The sequence below is a fragment of the Nycticebus coucang genome, chromosome 3 (genome assembly GCF_027406575.1).
Source record: "Nycticebus coucang isolate mNycCou1 chromosome 3, mNycCou1.pri, whole genome shotgun sequence".
NCBI classification, from domain to species: Eukaryota; Metazoa; Chordata; class Mammalia; order Primates; family Lorisidae; genus Nycticebus; species Nycticebus coucang.
Window position 1 is genome coordinate 124319621 of NC_069782.1, and position 24020 is coordinate 124343640.

The following is a 24020-nucleotide window of genomic DNA, read 5'->3' on the forward strand; positions in this document are numbered from 1 at the left end:
CCCAATGACCAACCCAATCCTATACCACAAAAGTAAACTCACTCAGAAACTTCGGATCAAACTCCAACTTCCACACTGGTGAAAGGATTAACAATGTCCACTGGACCTTTGAAAAACTCGATACCCAAAATTCCACCAGACTTATCAATACTCTCCATCAATGTGAATGGCTTAAACTGCCCTCTAAAGAGGCATAGGTTAGCTGACTGGATACAAAAACTCAAGCCAGATATTTGTTGCATACAAGAGTCACATCTTAACTTAAAAGACAAATACAGACTCAGGGTGAAAGGATGGTCATCCATATCTCAGGCAAATGCTAATCAGAAAAAAGCAGGTGTTGCAATTTTATTTGCAGATACAGTAGGCTTTAAACCATCAAAAATAAGGAAGCACAAGAATGGTCACTTCATATTTGTTAAGGGAAATACTCACTATGATGAGATCTCAATTATTAATATCTATGCACCCAACCAGAATGCACCTCAATTTATAAGAGAAACTCTAACAGACATGAGTAACTTGATTTCCTCCAGCTCCATAATCGTCGGAGATTTCAACACTCCTTTGGCAGTATTGGATCGATCTTCCAGCAAGAAGCTGAGCAAAGAAATCTTAGATTTAAACCTAACCATCCAATATTTAGATTTAGCAGACATCTACAGAACATTTCATCCCAACAAAACTGAATAAACATACTTCTCATCAGCCCATGGAACTTACTCCAAAATTGACCACTTTTTAGGTCACAAGTCTAACCTCAGTAAATTTAAAGGAATAGAAATTATTCCTTGCATCTTCTCAGACCATCATGGAATAAAACTTGAATTGAGTAACAACAAGAATCTGCATACTCATACAAAAACATGGAAGTTAAATAACCTTATGCTGAATGATAGCTGGGTCAGAGATGAGATTAAGAAAGAAATCACCAATTTTTTGGAACAAAACGACAATGAAGACACAAACTATCAGAACCTCTGGGACACTGCAAAGGCAGTTCTAAGAGGGAAATTTATAGCACTGCAAGCCTTCCTCAAGAGAATGGAAAGAGAGGCAGTTAACAACTTAATGGGACATCTCAAGCAACTGGAAAAGGAAGAACATTCCAACCCCAAACCCAGTAGAAGAAAAGAAATAACCAAAATTAGAGCAGAATTAAATGAAATTGAAAACAAAAGAATAATACAACAGATCAATAAATCAAAAAGCTGGTTTTTTGAAAAGGTCAATAAAATAGATAAACCTCTGGCCAACCTAATCAGAAAAAAAAGAGTAAAATCTCTAATATCATCAATCAGAAACAACAAAGACTAAATAACAACAGACTCGTCAGAAATCCAAAAAATCCTTAATGAATATTACACGAAACTTTATTCTCAGAAATATGAAAATCTGAAGGAAACTGACCGATACTTGGAAGCAAGCCACCTTCAAAGACTTAGCCAGAATCAAGTGGAAAAGTTGAACAGACCCATATCAAGTTCAGAAATAGCATCAACTATACAAAACCTCCCTAAAAAGAAAAGCCCAGGACCAGATGGTTTTACATCAGAATTCTACCAAACTTTTAAAGAGGAATTAGTACCTATATTACTCAACCTGTTCCAAAAGGTAGAAAAAGAAGGAAGACTACCCAACACATTCTATGAAGCAAACATCACCCTGATCCCCAAACCAGGAAAAGACCCAACAAGAAAAGAAAATTATAGACCAATATCACTAATGAATATAGATGCAAAAATATTCAACAAGATCCTAAGAAACAGAATCCAGCAACACATCAAACAAATTATACATCATGACCAAGTTGGTTTTATCCCAGGGTCTCAAGGCTGGTTCAATATACGTAAATCTATAAATGTAATTCAGCACATAAACAAATTAAAAAACAAAGACCATATGATTCTCTCAATTGATGCAGAAAAAGCTTTTGATAATATCCAGCATCCCTTCATGATCAGAACACTCAAGAAAATTGGTCTAGAAGGGACTTTTCTTAAACTGATAGAGGTCATCTACAGCAAACCCACAGCCAATATCATATTGAATGGAGTTAAATTGGAATCATTTCCACTCAGATCAGGAACCAGACAAGGCTGCCCTTTGTCTCCATTGCTTTTCAACATTGTAATGGAAGTTTTAGCCACCTCAATTAGGGAAGAAAAGGTGATCAAGGGTATCCATATAGGGTCAGAAGAGATCAAACTTTCGCTCTTCACAGATGATATGATTGTGTATCTGGAAAACACTAGGGACTCTACTACAAAACTCCTAGAAGTGATCAAGGAATACAGCAGCATCTCAGGTTACAAAATCAACATCCATAAATCGGTAGCCTTTATATACACCAACAACAGTCAAGTTGAAAAAGCAGTTAAGGACTCTATCCCATTCACAGTAGTGCCAAAGAAGATGAAATATTTGGGAATTTACCTAACAAAAGACGTGAAAGATCTCTATAAAGAGAACTATGAAACTCTAAGAAAAGAAATAGCTGAAAATGTTAACAAATGGAAAAACATACCATGCTCATGGCTGGGAAGAATCAACATTATCAAAATGTCCATACTACCCAAAGCAATATATAATTTCAACGCACTCCCTATTAAAGCTCCACTGTCATATTTTAAAGATCTTGAAAAAACAATACTTCACTTTATACAGAATCAGAAAAAACCTCGAATAGCCAAGACATTACTCAGAAATAAAAACAAAACAGGAGGAATCACACTACCAGACCTCAGACTTTACTACAAATCGATAGTGATCAAAACAGCATGGTACTGGCAGAAAAACAGAGAAGTAGATATCTGGAACAGAATAGAGAACCAAGAGATGAATCCAGCTACTTACCGCTATTTGATCTTTGACAAGCCAATTAAAAACATTCAGTGGGGAAAAGATTCCCTATTTAACAAATGGCGCTGGGTGAACTGGCTGGCAACCTGCAGAAGACTGAAATTGGACCCGCACCTTTCACCATTAACTAAGATAGATTCCCATTGGATTAAAGATTTAAACTTAAGACATGAAACTATGAAAATACTAGAGGAGAATGCAGGGAAAACCCTTGAAATAATTGGTCTGGGCAAGTATTTTATGAGGAGAACCCCCCAGGCAATTGAAGCAGCTTCAAAAATACACTACTGGGACTTGATCAAACTAAAAAGCTTCTGCACAGCCAAGAACACAGTAAGTAAAGCAAACAAACAGCCCTCAGAATGGGAAAAGATATTTGCAGGGTATATCTCTGACAAAGGTTTAGTAACCAGAATCCACAGAGAACTCAAACGCATCAGCAAGAAAAAAACAAGGGATCCCATCGCAGGCTGGGCAAGGGATTTGAAGAGAAACTTCTCTGAAGAAGACAGGCACATGGCCTTCAGACATATGAAAAAATGCTCATCATCTTTAATCATCAGAGAAATGCAAATCAAAACTACTTTGAGATATCATCTAACTCCAGTGAGACTAACCTATATCACAAAATCTCAAGACCAGAGATGTCGGCATGGATGTGGAGAAAAGGGAACACTTCTGCACTGCTGGTGGGAATGCAAATTAATACATTCCTTCTGGAAAGATATATGGAGAACACTCAGAGATCTAAAAATAGATCTGCCATTCAATTCTGTAATTCCTCTGCTGGGCATATACCCAGAAGACCAAAAATCACAACATAACAAAGATATTTGTACCAGAATGTTTATTGCAGCCCAATTCATAATTGCTAAGTCATGGAAAAAGCCCAAGTGCCCATCGATCCACGAATGGATTAATAAATTGTGGTATATGTATACCATGGAATATTATGCAGCCTTAAAGAAAGATGGAGACTTTACCTCTTTCATGTTTACATGGATGGAGCTGGAACATATTCTTCTTAGTAAAGTATCTCAAGAATGGAAGAAAAAGTACCCAATGTACTCAGCCCTACTATGAAACTAATTTATGGCTCTCACATGAAAGCTATAACCCAGTTACAACCTAACGATAGGGGGAAGTGGGAAAGGGAGGGGTGGGAGAGGGGTGGTGGGTAGAGGGAGGGCATAAATAAAAAAAAGAAAAAAGAAATCATGGAAATGGCAGAAATAAAATTTAGATTATGTATAGCAATGATGAAGGGAATTGAAGGGAAAATGGAAAACCACCAAAAGGAAATCCAAAAATTGACCCAAGAAATGAACAAAAAGCATGACAAAGGTGCCATGGACCTTGCCTAATTAGAAAGGATATAACAGAGCTCAAAGAATTAAAGGGGTCATTCCAGGAGTTTCAAAATGTAGTAAAAAGTTTCAACAACAGATTCAAAAATGGAGAGGAAATATATCAGAGCTTGAAGACAAGATTTGTGAGCTAACCAGGTCATTCAATGAGGCAGAAAAGAGCAGAGCAAAGACAGAGCAATCTCTTAGAGAATTATGTGACTACACAAAGCATACTAACATACAAATTACAGGTATCCCTGAAGGAGAAGAAGGGAGTCCCAAAGGCATGGAAGCCTTACTGCATGTTATCATAACCAAAAATTTCCCCCGAATCACTAAAGAGTCCAATATAATCCTTACAGATAGATACTGAACCTCAGGCCATCTCAATTCAAACAGAGCATCTCCTACACAAACCTGGCCACTGTCATAAGGAAAAGGAAATTCTGCAAGCAGTCAGATATAAGCAGCAACTGAAGTATGGTGGCAAATCAATGTGACAGTGGACTTCTCAGCTGAAACTGTTCAATCAAAAAGAGACTGGGCTACCACTTTCAATATACTCAAAAAAAATAACTGCTGGCCTTGGATTCTGTATCCTGGTATACTCAACTTCCTATTCAATGGAGAAATAAAATATTTTAATCACAAGCAAACATTGAGGAAATTTGCCACTACCAGACTTCCTCTATAGGAAGTACTCAGACCAGTACTATGCACAGATGGACCCAATGGACCACCAGCAAAATAAAGTCACTCAGAAACTAAAAGACAGACACTAACTTCCACAATGGATCAAGTGATAAAACAGGACAACAAATCTCCATACAACAGGATCAACGGAACTTCTCCCAGCTTATCAATTCTCTCTTTAAATGCGAACAGCTTGAACTCCCCAGTGAAGAGGCACAGGCTGGCTGGCTTGAGGTGAAGGGGTTGGAAAACAATATTTCAGACAAATAGAAACCAACAGAAAGCAGGAGTTGCAATCCTTTTCATGGCTGCAATAGTCTTTAAAGCTACAAAAGTAATGAAAAACAAAGACAGATGCTACGCACTAGTCAAGGAAACATTACAAGTAGAGGACATTTCAACCCTAACTATTTATGCAAGCAACATTAACACCCCCAGATTTATAAAACAAACCCTACTTGATTTGAACTATGTCATATCCTACAACACCATAATTGTTGGGACTGTAGCCACTACCAGACCTCCTCTGTAGGAAGTACTCAAACCAGTACTATGCACAGATGGACCCAATCAACAGAACTGGACAGAAACTGAAAAAGAAACAATGGACTTAAACACAATTCTAGATCAAAAGGACTTAACAGATATATACAGAAGATTTCGCCCGAATAATACTGAGTATATGCTTTTCTTGTCAGCTCATGGATCGTTCTGCAAGACTGATCATAACCTAGGACACAAATCAAACCTAAACAAATTTAAAAGAATAGAAATTAAATCTAGTATCTTCACAGAACATAACAGAATAACAGTAGAACTCTGACATAAACTCTTATCTTCACACAAAGCTATGGAAACTAAACAACTTTCTCCTGAATGATAGCAGGGTCAAAGAGGAGATGAAGAAAGAAATTATGGGCAGCGCCTGTGGCTCAAAGGGGTAGGGCGCTGGCCCCATATGCCAGAGGTGGCGGGTTCAGACCCCGAAGCCAGCCAAAAACTGCAAAAAAAAAAAGAAAGAAAGAAAGAAAGATATCATTAGGTTTCTTTAAGAAATGATAATGAAGTCACAAGTTATCAAAACCTGTGGGATACTATAAAGGCAGTCCTAAGCAGATTTATTGGATTAAATGCACACATCCAGAAGACCAAAAGAGCACAAATCAACTGTCTAATGAATGATTTCAGGAACTAGAAAAAAAGAGAGCAATCCAATTCCATACTAAGCAGTTAAATAATCAAAATTAGATCAGAACTAAATTAAATCAAGAACAAAAAAATTCATAAGATTAATAAAACACAAAGGTGGTTCTTTGAAAAGATAGATAAATTGATAAAACTTGGGCCAAATTAACCAGAAACAGAAAAGTAAGATCTCTAATAACTTCAATCAAAAATAAAAAATGGGAAATAACCACAGATACCACAGAGATACAAGAAGATCAGTGAATACTACAAAAAAACTCTATGCCCAGAAATTTAAAAACATGGAGGAAATGGACCAATTTCTGGAACTACACCTACTCCTTAGACTCAACTAGGAAGAAATAGAACTTTTGAGCAGACCAATATCAAGCACTGAAACTGCAACCAAAAAAAGCTTCCAAAAGAAAAAAAAAAAAGTCCTAGGACTGATGTTTTCACACCAAAATTCATTCTATCAAACCTTCAAAGAAGAACTTGTACCTGTACTGTAGAACCCATTCCAAAACATCAAGAAGAAAGGAACCCAACTCCATTGACAACGGAAATACTGCCATTATACCAAAGCCAGGAAAGCATTCACAATAAAAATTTATTAATGAATACTGATGCAAAATTTCTCAGTGAAACCCTAGCAAATAGAATTCAGCTACACATCAAAAAAAATAATACAGCACGACCAAGTTGGCTTCATTCCAGAGATGTAAGGCTGGTTTATTAACTCAAACCCATAAATTATTCACCACATAAACAGAGGGGAAAACAAAGATTATATGATCCTCTCAATGGATGCAGAAAAAAGATTTTACAAAATTCAGTATTCTTTTCTAATAAGAACACTTAAGAAAATGGGCATAGATGTGACATTTCTTAAACTGATAAGAGCCATCAGTGACAAACCCACAGCTAATATCATTGTTACTTTAAATTGTAAAGGACCTGATGGAAAAGCAGCTAGCATATGCCCCTATGTTGCTCCCATTGCTGTTACCCTATTTCACTAGGGACAAGAAGGTCAAACTTTCACTCTTTGCTGATGTTATTATTGGATACTTAGAAAATCCCACAAATTCAACCACAAGACTCCTGGAAGTCATTGAGTAATACAGTAATGTCTCAGGATATAAAATCAATGATCACAAAACAGTAGCCTTCATATATACCAACAATAGTCAAGCTGAGCATCAAATCAAAGACACAATACCATTTACAGTAGCTTTAAAGAAAATGAAATAAATTGGGATATACTTAACAAAGGATATAAAGGATCTATACAATGTCAACTATGAAACCCTAAAGAAATAGCAAGAAATGTTAACAAATGAAAGAACATACCATGCTCATGTCTGGGAAGAATCAACATTGTTAAAATGTTTATACTACCCCAGGAGATATACAAATTTGTTGCAATCCCCATTAAAACACCAATGTCATTCATACTTTGAAGAATTTGAAAAAATAGATCTTTGTTTCATATAGAATCAGAGGGCAAAAAAAAACCTGAATAAGCAATGCAGTTCTACAAAATAAAAACAAATCTGGAGGCATTATGTTACCAGACTTTAGACTATAAGTCTATAGTGATCAAAACAGTATGATACTGGCATAAAAATAGAGCCATAGATCTATGGAACAGCAGAGAGAACCTTGAGATGAAACCAGCTTCATACCACCATCTGATCTTTGATAAACTAAACAAAAGCATACACTGGGGAAAGAATTCCTATTTAATACATGGTTCTGGAAGAACTTTTTTTTTTTTTGAACAGACAGTCTCACTTTATCGCCCTTGGTAGAATGCCATGGCATCACAGCTCACAGCAACCTCCAACTCCTGGGCTTAGGCAATTCTCCTGCCTCAGCCTCCCGAGTAGCTGGGACTACAGGTGCCCGCCACAACACCTGGCTATTTTTTTGTTGCAGTTTGTCTGGAGTCGGGTTCGAACCCACCACCCTTGGTATATGGGGCTGGTGCCCCACCCACTGAGCCACAGGTGCCATCCACTCTGGGAGAACTTGATAGCTACATGTAAAAGGCTGAAACTTGACTGACTCCTCTCACTACTTACAAAAATTGACTCACACTGCATACAACATTTAAATCTAAGACCCAAAATGATAAATACTCTGGAAGAAAGTATGAGAAAACGCCTAGGAAAGGATTTTATGAAGAAGACCCCACTGGTAGATGCAGCAACAGCAAAAATAAATAAATGAGACCAGATCAAGTTTAAAAGCTTCTGCACAGCTAAGGACATAATCAACAAAGCAAACAGACAACCTTCAGAATGGGAAATGATAGTCATATGTTACAAATCTAACAAAGGGCTAATAACCGGAATCTATAAAGAACTCAAGCACATCAGCAAGAAAAGAGCAAAGAACCCCATTAATCACCAGTCAAGAGATACAAACAGAATCATTTCTCAAGAGGATATATGAATGGCAACCAAACACATAAAAAAATGCTCATCATCCCTTATCATCAGAAAATGTAAATAAAACACTTTGAGATACCACTTAACCCCAGTGAGAATAGCCCACATCACAAGATCCCAAAGGTGCAGATGCTGGTATGAGTGCAGAGAGAGGGGAACACTTATGCACTGTTGCTGGGACCACAAACTAATGCAGCCTTTGTGGAAAGAAGTATGTAGAGTCCTCAAAGAACTAAAAGTAGACCTTCAATTTGATCCTGTAATCCCATTACTAGGTATCTACCCAGAAGAAAAAAAAAATCATTTTACCATAAGGACATTTGCAATCAAGTATTTATAGCAGTTCAATTAACAATCACTAAGACACAGAAGGGCCCTGAACCCAGGAAGGGATTAGCCCTTTCTAATCCAATTTTTCTGCCACCCATATACTCCCCAGCTCTTAGTTATTTTTGGCATGAAAGAGGTTTGTGGATTACTTGTAATTATCCTACAGTTTTAAAAGAGAAATACAGAAATATGAACTCACCTGATGATTTTATTATCTATTTTAGGTTACATAAAATAATTAAACTGGTTTATTTTTGTTTATAATTTTTTGGAGTGTAATACTTCTTGAAGCAACCTCCAGGATGAAGTCCAGGCTTCTTCTTCCATGTCTCATAGTAGAAAATGATTTCTCTCCTTCCATCTTTCTCATTTCTATTGCTGCAAACATGCAATTCTTTCTTGATTTTTATTGTTCAGCATCTTCCTGGCTTGGCGCTCATAGCACAGTGGTTATGGCACCAGCCACATACACTGAGACTGACAGGTTCGAACCTGGTCTGGGCCAGCTAAACAACAATGACAACTGCAAAAAAAATAGCTGGGCATTGTGGCAGGCATCTGTAGTCCCAAGAATTTGGGAGGCTGAGGCAAGAGAATCGCTTGAGAATCACTTGAGAATCGCTTGAGCCCAGGAGTTTGAGGTTGTTGTTAGCTGTGATGCCATGGCACTCTACCAAGGGCAACACAGTGAGACTATGTCTTAGGTAAAAAAAAAAAAAAAAAAGCATCTTTTTTTTGGTTTAGCCTTTCTTATGTCAGAAGATGATGGTCTTCCCCTTTCTTGAATTTCTGTTCCTCACCTTGCACACAAGCTAACGGATGAGATTTCTCATGTAAGAAATATATGTCTGCACCTTTTCTCTGCTCTCCTTATTATCTAACAAGTAAAGAATGTATCTGTTCACAACTTCAACTTCCATCAGCCAGAATAACACTTTTTCCACCATTTGTAAGACCTTGTAAATCCATAACATCCGTAGTAGTGATCTGCACTGTCCACTCCTCCCATAAACTTTGTGTATTCTAAAATAATTGTCGGGTTTTCAAATTGAACAGGCTATTTCTTCCTATAACAGGTGATCAACTGTGTTTGAAGGTCAAAGAATGTACTTAGCCTTGTCGCTAACTTCTTGTCATAGAATAAGAGGTAACAAAAAATCAGACATCGAAGTAGAACAGGAAAATCATGTCAAAGTCCAACTTCTAGGTTCCCAGTGCGCTGACTGCTAAGCTACCTTGCTCAGAAACAATTGCTTTTAGGTGCCTGAGGGCCATTTACCTTACTTGAAGGGAGAGAGATAGAGAGATAGTCTTTGAGTGAGTAAAGCAGTCTTCTTAGAAAGATAGATCTGTCTTTAGCAGAGCTTAGTTATCTTCAGCAGAAAGACGCTGTGCTGGAGTTCTGCAGGCAGGAGAAGTGACTAGAGTCTGAGTCAGCAGGTCCGTGAAAGAATATACACGCTCCTGACAGCCTAATATAAGGCTGATTGCGTGCCTCTCAACAACACAAGTGTAAAGACTGACAATTCTCACCAATGCTCTCATCTCACGATCTCATGCTAGTTAGGAGAGCCAAATCCCTCTCCATGCCCTTTCACCAAGGTGTTTTATTAGTGAGCTACAGGTGTTACTTATAACTCTCGCTCCTCCTAGCCAAAGGCTATACGGGCTGCTACAGACATCATTTACTTTTAGGAAGTAAAGATGGTCGAGGCCAAATGTTAAAAATATTTTATAATGGGAGGCGCCTGTGGCTCAGTCCATAGGGCGCCAGCCCCATATACCGAGGGTGGCGGGTTCAAACGCCGCCCCGGCCAAACTGCAACCAAAAAAAAAAAAAAAAAAAAAAATAGCCGGGCGTTGTGGCGGGCGCCTGTAGTCCCAGCTACTCGGGAGGCTGAGGCAAGAGAATCGCTTAAGCCCAGGAGTTGGAGGTTGCTGTGAGCTGTGTGAGGCCACGGCACTCTACCGAGGGCCATAAAGTGAGACTCCGTCTCTACAAAAAAAAAAAAAAAAAAATATTTTATAATTTGTCACATATTATCAAGTCATTTATGGTATCCAAAACCAAATTTGTGCCAGAATTTGACAATGAAAACTGGCTTACAGATGTAGCATTTTTAGTAGATTTAACCACTCATATAAATGAGTTAAGCATGTGTCTTCAAGGTGAAAACAAAGTTTTATCAATACAGTGTTTCAAACCATAACAGCATTTCAAATGAAGCTGAAATTGTGGCAAGTTCAAATTAAGACAAACAATTTTATACATTTTGACAATTTTATACATTTTGGCTAACACAGCCCTGTGCACAGTGGAAAATAAGCAACCTTGCTTTTCGATGTGGTACAAGAACTTGGAAAATTGATTTCAAGATTTCTGGGAAAATAATATTTTGGCATTTGTGACTCTATTTTCAGTTGCAGGAATACGTTAGCTGCCAATTTTCAAATGGAATGCATAAGGCTGCAATCTGACATTCAACTTACGGAAAATTTTGATGTCTCTTTACTGGACTTTTATAGGTCCTCTCTTCCCAGAGGCACGTATCCCTCACTTCAAAATCACTCCTTATTCATGGCATCACTGCATCACTTCTTGGCAGCACCTACATTTGGGAGCAACTATTCAAGAATAAAGTGCATTAAGAGTAAAATTAAAACCAATATATCCAATGAATACCTTGAGAACTCACTGAGAATTGCATCTATTTCCATCAAACCAGATAAGGATGCATTCGTCTCTCAAATACAATGGCCAATATCCCACTAGTTTTATGCTGCCCACTTTTCTTTTAATTTCATATTTTAAAAATCCCCAAAATCTCAAAGACATTTTATTTCTTAGATATGCACATTTTTTTGTATTAATGACTGCAAACTTGGGACCTGTTGGACAATTTTAAAAGACTCTGAACAGGCTGCTGCATGATTAGGATTATTACATGAGGACATTTTTGCTTATCAGTGGTGGCAAATATGAAAGTTGTGCGTGGACCTTTTCTTTACTCTTCAGCTTTCAGTAGTGTTTGTGTATTGAATGCGTAGCCCAAGACAACTCTTCTTCCAATGTGGCCCAGAGAAGCCAAAAATTTGAACACCTCTGCATGCTTGGCTCCTGATCTCCTTCTTCCATGACTGGAAGTAGTCTGAGGCCCTTACCCAAGGCAGGTGCTGGGGCCATGCTTCTTGTGCAACCTGCAGAACCATGAGTCAAATAAAACTCTTTTCTTTATAAATTACCAGCCTCCAATATTCTTTTATAGCAACACTAAAAGGACTGGGACAAATATGAATTTTCAGTAATAAGCAATGCTGAGAATAGAACCAAATTCTTGACAGTGAACAAAGGAGAAGCAACAATTGTTAAATATCTCCATGTAGACTCGTATTTTTATGTCAGATTTGTTCTGTAATCTAGCTTTCATTAAAATTTTTACAGCAAGGGCTGAACATAGTGCCTCCCAACTATAATCCTAGCACTTTAGGAGGCCAAGGCAGAAAACTGTTTGAGCCCAGGAGTTTCAGAACAGCCTGGGCAACATAGCAAGACCCTTTCTCTACAACAAATGTTTTTAGAAATTAGCCAGATGTGGTGACATATACCTGTAGTCCTAGCTACTTGGGAGACTAATGCAAGAGGATCACTTAAGACTATCAGATTGAGGTTGCAGGGAGCTCTGATCACACCACTGCATTTTAACATGGGCGACACAGTAAGATCCTATCTCTAAGAAAAGCAAAAAAAAAAATTAATAAAAGAAAATATTTATAGCAAAACCTTAATTAGTAAGTAATTAGAAAAATTCATGTTGCTAATGTTAATATAGTACCACATACAGAAACCACAATTGGTGAGGTGTTTCCCTAACAGCTACCTATACAATTATTAGGTGAAATATGAAGTGTCCAATTTCCTTAAATACTAAGTTTGACAGTTGATTTCTCTGATATTTCACTTTGACATTTTTTATTTTATTTTATTGTGAAGGTAACTCCTCAGTCTTTCAAATACATGCTTTAGCTTGTGATTATCTTTCAAATTTTTTAAAGCAATTTTTGTGAAACCATCAAGAAATCAAAATTTGTTATTCTCTAATGTGAGTTCCATTGTGGAACCAATGCAGCACAGTCAGCTCAAAATATCAATGAGGTGTTTAGGAAGATGTGGCTAATAAACACACAGTATACTGATGGTTTGAGAAGTTCTGTTCGAGTGATTTTATTTTTTTGGTCATAAAAACATGAAAACATTTTATTCTACATACAATAATGTACACAACATTGATACTGTATTTGTGCTTGGTTACACACTGAAGGTGAAGCATATTACTCCATTTTGAATGAACCAGATTTTAAACAAATACCTTGATGATTAATAAAATGTTATTTTAATCAGTCAGTATCATCACTAATAAATTCTTCAGCTGCTGGACCCGTGTGCTGAATCACTCTGTATTTTTCTCTTTCAATGTCAACATCATAATTTGTACCATCATCTTCATTCAATTCCCTGTCAGATTCAGCAGCAGTTTCTTTTCCAATTTCCTCTGGATTTTCACTGGCTACAACAAATCCATTGTTACTAGATATATTTGAATTCTCCTTGATATCATTTTCAATGTGCACTTTTTGATGGCACATTGGACAAGTATATTGAACATATAGCCATTTCCAAAGGCAAAGTGCATGGAAATAATGATTTTATGGTGTGATACAAGCAGATGTCATAAACTCATGATAGCAGATTGCACAGACAACATCTATTTCCTGTAAGTGGCTCCCTTTCATTTCAGGAAGAGAATTAATTGTTTTAACAGCAAGCAGTTCTACAATTCATGAATGTCTTCCAGCCATTTTTTGCTTGTAAGTAGATGTTAAAATAAGCGTGGAGACACATCATACAAGCCCAAATTTTACTACCTGATTCAAACATCATAGTATTAGCCCCATTTCCAAACACTGCTACTCCAAATATAAATTCAATAATATTGCCTGTTGAACAAACATAGTAGACATAATCATCACGCTTTTCTTAGAAGACATTGTAGTAGCCATGAATCGTGAATAAAGTATAAACACTGAGAGTAACAATTGCTTTTAAGCAGAATTTCACACAAAAGGCTGCAACTGCAAAGCCCATGTATTTAGTAGATAGTGATGCCAGAGAACATAACTGAGTAAAACAGGAAGAATAAACAGACAAGCAGAGACAAAAAGCACAGGAAAATGTCTGTGAAAAGATGACACAGGAGAGACATTAATACAGGGTCTGTCATTAAATGGATGAACTGCAGGTCTGCAGTTAATAAAAGGCACACGTTACTTAAGCAAATACGTCTCTCTTCCAGTCTTAGCACACTCAAACCAGTCTGAAGAGCCAAAATAAAACATAAAACAGGTGCAACATAGCCAAGCTACCTATCACCTTCAGTTGATCCAGTGAAGGCCAATATTCCAAGCCCCAAATGTAGGGGCTATTGAGGAAATTACAGTAGTGGTACCTAGTACAGTTAGTGTAGAATCACATCCATTAATTATAAGATCGCAAATGAGGACCCAGAAATCATCCCAAGAAACAAAGAAGGAATGGGGTTCATTTGCCATCCTTAAAAAGTACATTAACACTGTAGCCTGAGCTGTAACTCTTGTTAGCCAAAGGACTCGCAGTGTATGTGGGAAAGGAACCCTCCTCCACGTGTCCTCCATCAATAACTGCAGTCCATAAATTCTACACATGTACCTCACTAAAAGATAAATATATCCTATGAAGTAATAAAAGCACTTAGGCTTCAATGTAAGTCAAGCACTGTATTTAATGTGAGAATAAAGGACGAAGTAAAAACTAAGGTCTCCCTGTTGTGTAAAGGTATCTCTGTGATTAAGCCTATTACAGGTACTAAGAGTCCAAAATAATTAAGAATGAATCCGGAGTAGTGTAATGTATCCGATCCGAAATGTAAGCTGTAGAAGGATGAGTGCCATCCATAGGAGGGACCTTTTCGAGGAAGCAGTTCAATTCCAAAGGCTGATGTGTGCAGGCACCATAGAAGTCAAAGTGCAAAGCAGAGTGATTCCCCATCGCTGAGGTTGCCGCTAACAGAAGGGGGAGCTGTGCCTGTAACCCTGGAAAGCGGTCACTGTGACAACATCAGAACAATACTGGGTACAACTACACCAAAGAGCCGGAGGAAGATCTGGAGCATGACGCAGAACCGGCTCTGGTTGGAATCCCGGCCTGAGTTGAAGAAGGCGTGGATAGCGTGCGGGCGAGGGACCCGGACGCCACCTCCAGCTTAAAGACCTGCTGACCCGCCAGCCGCCCGCGCAGCAGCGGCTGCGGTGTTTAACGGAATCACGGCCTTGCTCTTTCTTCAGAACTGTCCCAATTTTGCTTTTCCTGTACCAGGCAAAGCGATACCAGTGCCGACCTGCGGGCACCTTAAAAATCTCGGTTTTCGGGCGGCGCCTGTGGCTCAGTGAGTAGGGCGACGGCCCCATATGCCGAGGGTGGCGGGTTCAAACCCAGCCCCGGCCAAACTGCAACAAAAAAAAATAGCCGGGCATCGTGGCTGGTGCCTGTAGTCCCAGCTACTCAGGAGGCTGAGGCAGGAGAATCGCCTAAGCCCAGGAGTTGGAGGTTGCTGTGAGCCGTGTGACGCCACGGCACTCTACCGAGGGCAATAAAGTGAAACTCTGTCTCTACAAAAAAAAAAAAAAAAAAAAATCTCGGTTTTCAAGGGGGAAGTCTTACTAATACAAATTTGTTTCCATTCGCAGCGGAAAAGGGGAGGGTAAAGACAAGACCGGAGATGCTGAGGGGTCCTGGCACCGCTGTTTGGGCTTTGCTCGCGCTTGTCCGCGTCCTCCGGACTGCCCGTTGCTGGGCGTAGCTTTGGGCCCAACGCGATCTCAGTTTCGACGGGTTGGGACCTGGAGCGAAACCCAAACCCCGCGCGCTGCTGCGACCTCAGCGTATTCCACCCCAACTCCGGCCTCTTCATTGGAGAAAAGGAAGACGGTAGCCGCGCCTCGCGGAGCCTTACCTGGAGAAGAGGAGGAGCAGCCGCTGCAGTGCGCCCAAGACGTCGGTCACCGTGCCTGGCACCTTCTCCAGGTCCAGCCGCGCGCCACCGTCGCCCGAGTCCCCGACCACCATCCAGCATGTGGCTGGGGGCGGCCCCGGGCCGAAGGTCTTCGCGGTGCCTCGGTAACTTGTGCAAGAAGTCGCCGAAGTGCTGTTGAGCTGTTCAACTTCGCTGAAGGCGGAGCGCACCAGGCTGGAGAGGCGCTGCGGCCAGGGCAGCTCTCCACCTGGCCTGCCGGCGCTCACCGTGAGCCCGGACTCCTCGTGGTGCAGCTTTCGGAAATTGACACTGTGGTGGCTGCAGCGGCAACCGAAAGCACGCGGAGCTCCTGACGTTGGCCACGGCCACTAAAGTCCGTGGCCTTGGTCGAGGAAGACGCCCCCGCGCTGCCGTTCATCTCGCCCAGGCCTTGGCCCCGAAGGACGCGGCGGCTGCGCCGCTGGTGCACGGAGAAGACGCGTGCTGCCCAATGCAGCGCCTCTGCGTCTTCCGTGCTCGGAGTAATGGGCTGAAACGCCAGGCTGCAGCCGCGGGACACCTCGCGGAAGGAGGCGAAGAGCGACAGGTCAAAAGAGAGAGCTCTGCTGCACGAGGGCTTGATGGATGGATGGCGTGGTCGACATCGGCGGCGCCACCCGGCAGCTGCCCTGGAGGATCTGGAAGATGTAGAGCTACGCCAGGCTCGCGACCGAAGACGAACCGCCTGGCCTACTGCAGGCGCCTTTCCGATCCCTGACCGCCGGCAGGGCCCTGCGCGCAGACCCGGGGCTACTGCGGCTGCCTGCCTCCTGCCCCGTGTGCACGGTGGCCAGCACCGAGAGCATGTCTGCTGGGAGGACAGGAGACTCAGCGGTCAAGGGTCGTAAGGGGTGAGGCTGGGGACCATGGTGGAGATAGAAAAGGCATGACATTCAGGTGTACAGAGAAGGGAACAGGCGCCCCACATCCCTACCCCAGCCCAGCTCCCCCGCCAGTGTGCGCAGCTGGGTGGAGATGAAGCTGTGCTTAAGTCAGGCCAGGGCTGGCTCTCCAGAGAAGCGACTAAATACGTCCCTTCCCATCTCCAACCCAGTCTCCTTGTTTCTGCCTCTGTGACCCAGCGCAAACCCTCTTCCCTACGCTCAGCTGTAAAGGGCTCCCGTAATTCCCGGACAACACCGTGGGCCTGAAGGCGGCGGTTGGCTTACTAAGTGCAACCATCCTCCCTGCGACCTGCAAGAACCCAACAGAGGTGGTCACGGGAAAGTGGCTCTGAGGGCAGCCTGACCCTGTGGGGAGGCGCGGGTTCCTGCTGTGAGATGGGAAGGGGAGGGGACGCCAGGGGAGGGCATAGAGACAAAGGGAAAGGTTGGGCTAAGAGCAAAAGAGTCGCAATGAAGGCCTCAGCTGACCCCAGTTGTCCAGAGCTGGGGGCGGGAGTCAGGCCTTTCTATGCCTGCCTCCCCAAAGCACTGGACCACCCCAGGAAAGGACCACCGGGGTATCTCTTCACCTGAAGCTATGCTGAAGAAGGCTGCCTGATGGGGCCCTATGCCAGCAATTTTCCCAATAAGTCCCCTTCAACTCTGAAAGGATGTCCCAGTGATGAATCAAAGAGTCAGTTTTGGTGGGATTCTTCATATGATTTCTGGAGGCTCCCCCAGGATCCTGTGGGACTCTTTTCTCTGGGGAAACTTAGACAAGAAAGTTTACTAGGATGCACTACAGCCCCTGCCACTGAAGTTGGTGTCAAGGCTATGGTTCATACTCATTATCACCCTTCCCTACTATTCATTCTAGACTCACTTCTCCCTTGACTAGCTCCTCTGTGACTTACCTGATGGTGGGATCCAGGCCCTCGTCCCTTATGGTTCTTGGTCACAAGTCTCATGCCCTTCTCAGGCTGTGGATGCTGTACTTATCTATTTGCCATCGAAATTGGACAAAGGACTACCAAGCAGTGCCCAAGTTGTCAGAAATGTTCCCCCAGCACTGATCATTTACCAGCTGCATCCCTAAGTCTTCTGCTGATGAGGGTCCATAACCCCTACTAGGATGTTATTATGTAAGTGTTAATTGTTGTTTTAATAAGGTTCCCAGTCCACTGCTAACTTCCATGGAAGACACAATGACTCAGTGGCCAATTAGCAATGTTGGAATTATCATAAGAGTTTCACACACACAAGAGAGCAAACAAACATTCACAATACAATTATTAAAAACAGTAATGGGGGGTGATAAACCACAGTGAAGGCTCTGAAAGACCAATCAATGTACTGACAGGCAACTCAAGTGAGTTTGGAAGTCCCTAAATGCCGGTCAGCATGGGAGGGGCTGCTTTATTTCAGACAGAACCTCCACTCAGCCACTGTCCTCAAAGTTCTTACTGGCCAGTACTCTAAAGGCATCAGGGAAAGTGTCAGCTCCTTGCTATTTATGATTCTCCACAGGTATGCCTGTGTCTATGATTATCTCAGCCACATTTTGGCTCCATTTTCTATCGGTACATATGTTTATCACTTTGCAGAAAAACTACTGTGAACACAATGCTCAGTCTATTACACACATGCTTCTTGACTTTGAGGATACCACTTAACAAAAGTAACACCATTTTGAGACATTAGGGTCACAAATCATTATATATCATATGGGGACTCTTCTTGCCTAATGGTTCTCTAGCCAACCAAGCTATTTACCAGGTGCCTAAACTTCCCAGGGGACAACTGTAGCTTACAGTTCAATGGGACTCATGCTATTTCCCATGGCAGAAATGTTCCCCCTTTGAGAACCAAGATCTCAAAACTCAGAGTCCAGATGGCAGGGATGGGAAGCACACACTCTCCAGGTGGATCGCTAGCAGTGACAGTAAGCAAGAGCACTCTAGCTCCTATTCCTTGTTCCTGTACTTATAGGTTCTACCGCTTAGAGACACAGCACCACATAAATTATATTGATTACATGTTCCTACTTTCTAGAAGACAGAGCCCTATACTCACAAGGGATCCTGTCTGATCCACTCCATCCATTCTTCTGGGAGGTACAGTATGTGATAGAGCCAGTGGACTCCACGGTCATGTGTCTCCTTTGTGGGAAAATGGGTCCTTAGTCAGACAATCCTATGTGGGAGCCTGTGCTGTAGACCTGAGAGTCCAAATCCTCAAAAAGTGGTGTGCTGGAGGTCCCATGGAAGCAAAGGCAAACCCATACCTGGAATGTATGTTTACTCCCGCCAAAATAAATAAATCACTGCACTTTCCAAGTGGAAGTGATCCAATGCAGTCAGCTTGCCACCAAGAGGCTTATTTGGTCTCTTTAAAGGATTGTGCTGTTCAATTGATCATCCTTGCTATAGGGGTGGACACTTGGCAACAGCAATAGCTAGATAGGTCTTGGTAAACAGAAGCCCATCTTATTGAGCCCATGCATAGCCTCTGCCCTGGCCATCATGTCTACTCTATCCATGCATCCATCACGCCAACACAGGGGCAGCTGACAGAAGGTGGCTGATGTCAACTGGCTAATTCATTTTGTCAAGCTGGTCATTTAGTGCCCCTTCCATGGTTTATTCTAATTGGTGTTAACAGATGTCCATCCACGTTCCTGTACCTGCTTGCCCTGATCTTCTTATCGTTTCCCCGTTAGACCTCTCACTAACCAACTAACCCGTTCACCACTGTCCATGAGTCCCAGCACATTTAAACTTGGGCCACTCTTCTCTTCACACAAAGTAGGTCATTAGGTATACAACTGGAATCTCTGCCCAGTGGGAGGATTTCTCCCTACAAGGCCACCTCAAGTAGTATATCCGTGCTGCCACCATCTCAGCTTGCCCCCACATATTGAGCCAAGTCATTCATGAATCAAGCTGGCTCTTTCTTCCACATTCAGCTGGTTATAAGGGATTCCCCCATCAACCCTGGAAGGGCCGAGGGAGAGGCACTGAGGGCTCAGGCTCCTGGCTCATACAGTTCACACTCTCACAAAGAGGCCAAGATGAGACTTTGAATCTCCAAATATCAATATCAACTCTTACACAGGTCCTCCAGCCCTGCTCAGGCTGTCCTTCCAGCTTACAGGGGATGTTCTTAGAGATGCCTGCCTTTCTGCCTACGTGGGTCCATGGGATGGGATCTTGACAGCCAGCTCTGCCATCTGATGTTCCATGGTCAGAGGCTTTGTCCCTATCCAGGATGTAGAAGCATGCCATCAGCTTATTTTTTGAAGAAGCATACAATTCTTTCTGCCGACCCAGGTGTGGTGACTCATAATCCCAGCACTTTGGGAAGCTGAGAAAGGTAGATTGCTTGAGCTCAGGAGTGCAAGACCAGCCTGAGCGAGAGTGAGACCCTATCTCTACTAAAAGTAGAAAAACTAGCAGAGCGTTGTGATGGTCATCTGTAGTCCCAAATCCTTGGTAGACTGAGACAAGAGGATTGCTGGAGACGAAGAGTTTGAGGTTGCTGTGAGCTATGACTCTGTCTCAAAAAAAAAAAAAAATTCTTTACCACAGATGGCATACATAGTCTTTCTCCAGAATTCAAGATCTATGCCTTTTGATTCTCCTGCTGATGTCTCATCCGGAAAATTCTGGTATCACAGGGTCTGCTCGGTCATATGACCCAAGCAGAAGGGCCACTTGCACCACAGCTCGGACCTGCTGCAGAACACTTCTGCTCTCGCCACACCAAAGCAGCAGCCTCTGTGTCACGCAGAGTATGGGTCAGCAGGGGTCCTGGGTGTGAAAATGCTATCCCCACATGCTGTCCCCATGAAGGGGACTTCTTCATGATGACAATACAAGATCCAGTAATTATCTGATCCTCTTCATTTTCAAATCAGTGGCCACATACCATGTTCCTGAGACCACATTAATCTGCTATTAAACAAAGATACCACATTTGGTGTAGCAGCTGCTATTGATGTGACTTCTTAATGGAGTTTTCAGGAATTCGTTGTCATTCTCCAGGACCTATCTGGTTTTCACAGGGGCCAGAATGGTGAGCTAAACAATCAATGAAGACTACCACCTCCATCCCCTTTCGGTTTTTAAGAGTGGAAATAATTATGCTGTCCAAGCTGACTCCCTTCTTTTGGGATGTGATATTGTTCTATATTTTGAGATTTTCATTTTGGTTTTTTAGTTTTGGTGGTTTAAATATGTTAAGGGGATAGGAAGCTTCACAAGTTTCCTATTTGGCAGTTATTGCTCTTATTTCACTGGCCAAGGAACCAGTATAGGTGTTATATCACCAAGTATGTTATTCCAATTATATTTGGGGGCCAGGGAAATAACCACGGGCTCCCACATGCCCTCACTCTCTCACAAAGAGGCCAAGATGAGACTTTGAATCTCCAAATATCAGTATCAACTCTTACACTGTTGTCTGTCAGTCTTCAAAATGTCTTTTGTTCCCCTTTCCCAACTATGCTGCTACCTGAGCAAGTGGCCAAGCTTCCCTTTGGGGAAAGCTGGGGGAATCATTACTATAAACACTTGTCATGATGTTGCAGAGTCTTCCCCTAGAAGACCAGGCCTATTCTTCATTCACTGGGTTTTAGGTTTGAAAACTGACTCAGGTACAGAAATTGGGCAACAAATGGCAATTTTTTGTTAGGGAGATCGGTCCCAGCTCTCCAATTATTCGTTCTTGCTTTCTTTTGTTATTCATTTTGAGCAGTATCCTTGTTGGCTGCCCATCTGTTTTCCTACTGGGTATGCCTTGTTTTATTAGCCATCACTGTAATTTCTGCAGGACAGGTCCCTCGAGCTGCCCATCTAACCTTGGTCTCTGACCATTGCAGCCACCTTCTTCTGATGTTTAAAGCATCTCTGCCTCATCTTTGCTTTTGCAGGCATAATCATCCCCAATGCTATGAGAGAGCTCAATTCTCTATAGCAGCTTGAACTGTCAGTTCAGGTTACAGAGGAAGGTTAACGTTGAACATTTTAGTGATGTTGGCGCACCTCTCACCAGAATTCCTCTTAACAGCCAGGGTTCCCAGTCTCTTCTGTGAGAAGAACAGATTGGTCATTTCCCTGAGCTCTCTACTGCTGCTGGCCACTTTCCTGAATTTGCTGCCCTTCCCAAAGGACAGCAATTGTGATGGCAGCAACTAACCTGGAAAGAGACTTACTGGGAACATTTTATGGGCAACCGGTAACACTTCCCATCTATTCTTTGGGAACCATTCATTTCTTCAATAAGCCTCAGAACAGCCAGGTCTAAAGAAAACATTATTTTACAGAACTGGTATCTTATTTTAGCATCAGAGAAAGAAACATAAGAACATGGCTTGTTCAGAGGCCAGTTTTCTCGCACCCAGAGGGAAAGGCCTACAATTTTCAGAAAAATGGGAAACCCCGAATCAGAATCTCATCAGGCTTGAGGTAGGAGAGAGGACACATGGACCAAATGATGAACGACACCACACTGCTCAGGAGTTTATAAATTTATTGAATAAAAACAGCATCAATGTCAGGTGTTACATTTGATTTGGTTCAAATTTGGCTGATGTCCATTTGTAGCAGAGAAACGGGGTGAGAAGGATACACAGTGCTGCTGGCAAGAGAACACTGAACAAAACAGGTTTCCATTAACTGCAAAAGCAGCATCACACACCCTGAGTGAGTCAGTTAACAAAGGCGGGGACTCGATGTTTAATGAGCAGGGGTATAACCAAGGTAAGCACAGAACTTTCAAGAGAGGAGGCAGGACATTAAGAGAATAAGTTGCAGCAGAGGCTGGCTAGAGAATGGTGGCCACTGCACGTCTGCTGGATCACTTGGGGAACACGGTGACCACATCATAGCCCTCGGGTGGTGTGACTCTCTCCCGGGCATGCTTTTCACAGTAGATTTGATCCTCCACAAAGAAATGGCCTTTCTGTTTCAGGTTGGTGCCACAGTCAGTGCACACGTAACACTCAGGGTGGCGGTGACGGTCCCGCAGCTTCACAAACACTCCACTGCAAGAGTGAGAGAGGAAAACTGCTCCATCAGTGACAAGCAACTGCAGGTGTTACCAGGGCTCTGCACCATCCTTCCAGGGCTGGGGCCTGAAGCACCTTCACAGAGACCCATCCAAGGGCAGACCAAGGCCTCCCAACAGCCCTCTAATTGTCAGAGGCTTCTCATTGCCAGGGTCCAGAGACATTATCTGGAAGCCCTTCCTTCTTGAGCACAGCAGCCCTGATTTTACTTGTTCTTAACCTTCACCACTTGCCTCTGGGACACTGGACCTAACTCCATTTTTCCACGCTGGATTTGTCTCCTCCACACCCCAAATATGCAACTCTCTCTGTTTTCATTGTTTAAGAACCTGCAGGCCCGGCAAGGACTGTGGGAAGCAGATACTCACACAATCCCAGTGCCACATTTGTCACACATGGGCAACTTCTGAGCATTTCCAATCGATGCAGCCACTTTTGTGACAGGAGCTTTAACACTTCTGAATCCAGAGGGCTTGTTGGGATCCCCTGAAATGAGGAAAACACCCATGTTGGCTACAAAGGGCAGAATTGCATAAGTATCTCAGAGCCACTTAAATCTGTTCCAGTGGGATCATGGGCATTGGAGTCAAACAGATGTGGCTCTGCTGTGATCCTGGACCTGTTGTCTAACCTCTCTGGTCCCCAGTTTCCATTTCTGTAAAACAGGAGATCATTTTCCCCTCTATTGTTGTATACAGATAAAGAAAGAAAGATAGACAGATAGATAGATATAAATAAAGCCCCCCTACAGTACTTAGCAACATTAATTACTTAGAAACCACATCTCCAAAAGAACAAAATCATTATTGTCCAGCACATTGCAGGAGCCAGATGAAAATCGCCTACTACAGAGCAGAAGAAGGAGCCTTTCTGCAGTCTGTTTGGTGCATATGAAATAAGCCCCTACCTGTTAGATGCCGAACTACCTGCGACCCAGCTCATGACATCTTAGGTAACAAAGCTTTGTGCGGTGGTAGCTATTAATAATGCTAAGTTGTTAGTATCACTATTATTACTCTAGATTCAACTGGCCGTGCTTCACATCACTTATCTTTGTACTATGATGTGGCCTAGCAATATTGCCATGG

At 42.1% G+C, this 24020-nt stretch overlaps 1 protein-coding gene and 1 pseudogene across 1 annotated transcript in view; both read right to left on the reverse strand.

Annotated features, from left to right (window-relative positions):
- Window positions 1–13099: 13099 nt before the first annotated feature.
- LOC128581112 (E3 ubiquitin-protein ligase RNF139-like) lies at window positions 13100–20149 on the reverse strand (annotated as a pseudogene).
- Window positions 20150–22382: 2233 nt separating this feature from the next.
- Window positions 22383–24020, reverse strand: part of PDLIM1 (PDZ and LIM domain 1) — a 48757-nt gene continuing 47119 nt past the window's right edge. The window contains exons 6-7 of the mRNA XM_053582837.1: window positions 23301–23418; window positions 22383–22908 (exon numbers count right to left, since the gene is read on the reverse strand). Of these exons, the coding sequence (XP_053438812.1) occupies window positions 22722–22908; window positions 23301–23418 (305 nt within the window). The 3' untranslated portion in view covers window positions 22383–22721. The remainder of the gene's footprint in view (window positions 22909–23300; window positions 23419–24020) is intronic.